Genomic DNA, 3,859 nt, shown 5'->3' on the forward strand with positions numbered 1-3,859 from the left:
CGCTGCAGGTAGAAGGTGGCTTCTTTTCCTCCTAAAGACTTCTTCCCCTCTGTGCACATCATCTCATTCGTCACTTTTCATCCCACTCACTCCATCCTGCAAACCACCCTATAATTTATCCTGATAATCATTTCACTCCCCAGAGCAGCTGAGTCATCTGCAGGCTTTCAGCTGTCACCACAGCACCTTGTCTAGAGCATCAGAGAAGCCCAGTCCAAACCCTGAGTCAATCATTTACAGTTTCCAGCCAGGAACTGCCAGGAGCCCTGTTTCATTGTGATGGGTCCTCCATCCCTGTCCCTGGCTCTCTCATCTTCTCCCTCCCAGCCACAGAACAGGGACAGCTCTGTGAACAGTGCCACCATAGCCAGCTGCCTAGCCAGGACTCTGATGGGCAAGTCAAACACCTTGCTCTTCTCTGGCTGTACCAAATCAAGCCAGATTCCTTCTCATCATTCTCAAGGGAACGAAATCCAACTAAATCTAAAACTAAAACTAAACCAACAACGTCCCAGCCTGTTCAACAGAGCAGGCTGGTCATGTCCGGGAATTTTCTTCTCCCAGGCTTGCCACTACTGCCTCTCCTCCCCGCTGGGCCAGTGCTCAAACTCCACGCAGCAGATGCTCAGATAGCAACGAGGAATGGGCTGTCCACTTCCAGCTCTTGTTCTGTCGCCTACCTTTCCCAGGTATATCCTGTCCCCTCATGGCTCTCAGGTGCCACCAACAGCTTTTCACTCTGTCCCCACTGCTTCCACATAGTGTCCACAGCTTCACACAGCCTGGTCCACACCAGTCCCCCTCAGTCCCTCTGCAGCTTTCTCCTGGGGACAGGAAGGTTTGGGTGACCTCTCAGGCCTTTCCAAGGCCCAAAGAAAACTTGGGGTTCTCTGTGCATACTTGCTCTCCCCAGTCACCCCCTCTGCTGGCATCTCTATGTGGTCATTGGTCAACAGAGCTCCAGAAGAGACCAGAAAATCCAACCACTCCACCCCGGGATCCCAAACTAAAAAGGAGCTTCATCAGTCCCTCCCACTCCATCTTTCCTCCATGCCCAACCCTCCTGATTCTCTCTCCTAACTCTCTTCCTTCCCAGAATCTTCTAGCCTAACAGAAGGACAGAGGAGAGTTGGAAAACAGCCTTATTCAGATGGTCTCTTTCTCTCAGTTCTTCTGCCTCGTGTGTTTGTTGTTCAGTTGCTGAGTCGTGTCTGACAGTTTGTGACCCCGTAGACTGCAGCACCCTAGGCTTCCCTGTCCTTCAGTAACCCTCAGAGTTTGCTCAAACTCCTGTCCATTGAGTCAGTGATACCATCCAACCATCTCATCCTCTGTCGTCCTCTTCTCCTCCTGCCCTCAATTTTTCCCAGCATTAGGGTCTTTTCCAATGAGGCGGCTTTTCGCATCAGGTGGCCAAAGTATTGGAGCTTCAGCATCAGTCCTTCCAGTGAATATTCAGGGTTGATTTCCTTTAGAATTGAATGGTTTGATCTCCTTGCAGTCCAAGGGACTCTCAAGAGCTACTCCAGTAGCACAATTCAAAAGCGTTAATTCTTCAGCACTCAGCCTACTTCATGGTCCAACTCTCACATCCATGCATGACTACTGGAAAAACCACAGCTTCAACTCTACTGACCTTTGTCGGCAAAGTGATATCTCTGCTTTTGAATATGCTGTCTAGGTTTGTCATAGCTTTCCTTCCAAGGAGCAAGCAAGCATCTTTTAATTTTGTGACTATAGTCACCATCTACAGTGATTTTGGAGCCCAAGAAGATAAAATCTGTCACTGTTTCCACTTTTCCCCCACCTATTTGCCATGAAGTGGTGGGATCAGATGCCATGACCTTTGTTTTTCAAGTGTTGAGTTTTAGGCCAGGTTTTTCACTCTTCTCTTTCACCCTCATCAAGAGGCTCTTTAGTTCCTTTTTGCTTTCTGCCATTAGGGTGGTATCATCTGTATATCTGAGGTTGTAGATATTTCTTCTAGCAATCTTGATTTCAGTTTGAGCTTCATCCAGTCCAGAATTTTGCAGGATGTACTCTGCATATAAGTTAAACAAGCAGGGTGACAATATACAGCCTTGATGTACTCCTTTCCCAATTTGGAACCAGTTGTTTCATGTCCAGTTCTAATGGCTGCCTCCTGACCTGCATACAGGTTTCTCAGGAGGAAAGTAAGGTGGTCTGGTATTCCCATTTCTTTTAGAATTTACCAGTTTGTTGTGATCCACATAGTCAAAGGCCTCCTGCTTTGGAGACTGAGAAATTGAGAATTCACCTGGGTTCTTCAGAGTTCCCCAGATACTGACACTGAGTGGCTTATGTCAAGTTGTCTGGGTTCAGGGGAAAGGTTTTGGGGCCACAGCGAGCGAAGATGGCATTCAAGTGACCATCAGAGGGAGGGCACACCAGTAAATGCACCACTTGTCAGCCCACCACATCAGGGCCCTGGGAAGGGATATTCACTATGGAATTTAGGTTGAGGTTTCCTTCCTCCAGGCATGACTTTTTTCCCTTAGCCATGGTGGTCAGGGTGTCCTGGTGGACTAGCTGGCTCCTGGAAGGCCGGTGGGCCATGATGTCCATGCGGAATTCTTTGATGACAAAGTAGTAGCAGAAAACATCCAGGCAGCAATTGAAATTGGAGAAACACATGGACAACTGCAGGAACAAGATAATATTCTGCTTGGCTCTGCACTCCACAATGAAGCCATTCCTCACCAGGAACTGCAAGAAGAAACTCAGGTGGACGGGGAGAAAGGAGACCACAAAGACAGCCAAGCTGACTGCAATAGTCCAGATGCAGGCCTTCTGCTGGACCCAGTCCCGGGTGTGGTCCCGACGAGCAACCAGAATGTGAATACTCCTGGAGGAGCAGAAACCAATGATGCTCATGGGCAGAAGGAAGCCAAAGACCTCAAAAGGGAAGAAGACCTTGGCACTCCAGGTGCCATCAGTCATGTTATTGAAGCACGTGTAATTTTGCACTTTGCCATGGAAGCTATAGACAGGAGTGCTCCCGACCCACACCAGCACCCAGATGATACAGCAGATCCCAAAGATCTTCCTGGGAGACCGGATGTGGCTGACCAGGATTGGGTACCGGATGGCCAAGAATCTGTCCAGGCTGATGAAGCAGATAGTGAAGATGCTCCCATACATGCTGATGAAGTAGAGGCACTCCACCAGAGTACAGAAGGGAAGGAAGGAGCCCTGCCTTCGGGACAGGAACATCTTGAATGGGAGGGAGAGCACCAGCAGGAGGTCAAAGACTGCCAGGTTGATCATGTAGATGGAGGTGGCAGTGTAGCAAGGCCACCTCTTCTTCAGGAAGGAGCTAAAGCCTCGGATGGCGAGTACATTGAGGAGCAGACCAAGAATGAAGGTAGGGATGTGGACAGCCAACTGCACAGTTTCCATCAGCTGTTTCACATCGTTGAAGGAGCAGTTTTCGCTGTGGTTCTGCTGGCTCATATTCCTTCCTACAATGTCAACAATAGATGAGATGAAGCTCCTCTTACTCTATAGAACTAATGGAGTCAAACAACTTTGTCGAGACTCATGAACACATCCCCTTTATCACACAGCAATCTATGCTCTCCAAACAACAATTAGAAAACACAGGAAGGAAAATCACCTTCTAATTCTGTTGCCCAGATGTAATCACTGTGATATATATATATATATGTGTGTGTGTGTGTGTGTGTGTGTATATATATAGATAGATAGATAGATATGTACATACTTGTGTGTATGTGTCTTTATCTTTTACAAAAACAGAATATGCATGACCCTTTCTCTGTTCCCTTTTTTCTGATCAGAAGTCTTTCTGTTGAAAGTATCAGCAAGACCATAAGTC

At 47.8% G+C, this 3,859-nt stretch overlaps 1 protein-coding gene across 1 annotated transcript; it reads right to left on the reverse strand.

Moving 5' to 3' along the window:
- Positions 1–2,170: 2,170 nt before the first annotated feature.
- On the reverse strand, positions 2,171–3,611 carry GPR55 (G protein-coupled receptor 55). Its single transcript, XM_027515993.1, has one exon. It carries the CDS (start codon positions 3,472–3,474, stop codon positions 2,428–2,430), a length of 1,047 nt encoding a protein of 348 aa, XP_027371794.1. The 5' UTR covers positions 3,475–3,611; the 3' UTR covers positions 2,171–2,427.
- Positions 3,612–3,859: the final 248 nt, after the last annotated feature.

This window comes from Bos indicus x Bos taurus, chromosome 2 (genome assembly GCF_003369695.1).
Source record: "Bos indicus x Bos taurus breed Angus x Brahman F1 hybrid chromosome 2, Bos_hybrid_MaternalHap_v2.0, whole genome shotgun sequence".
In the NCBI taxonomy this organism is placed as follows: Eukaryota; Metazoa; Chordata; class Mammalia; order Artiodactyla; family Bovidae; genus Bos; species Bos indicus x Bos taurus.

What these genes read in the sequence shown, in the direction of transcription:
- GPR55 (XM_027515993.1), bottom strand. Translation starts at nt 3,474, where the DNA reads ATGAGCCAGCAGAACCACAGCGAAAACTGCTCCTTCAACGATGTGAAA.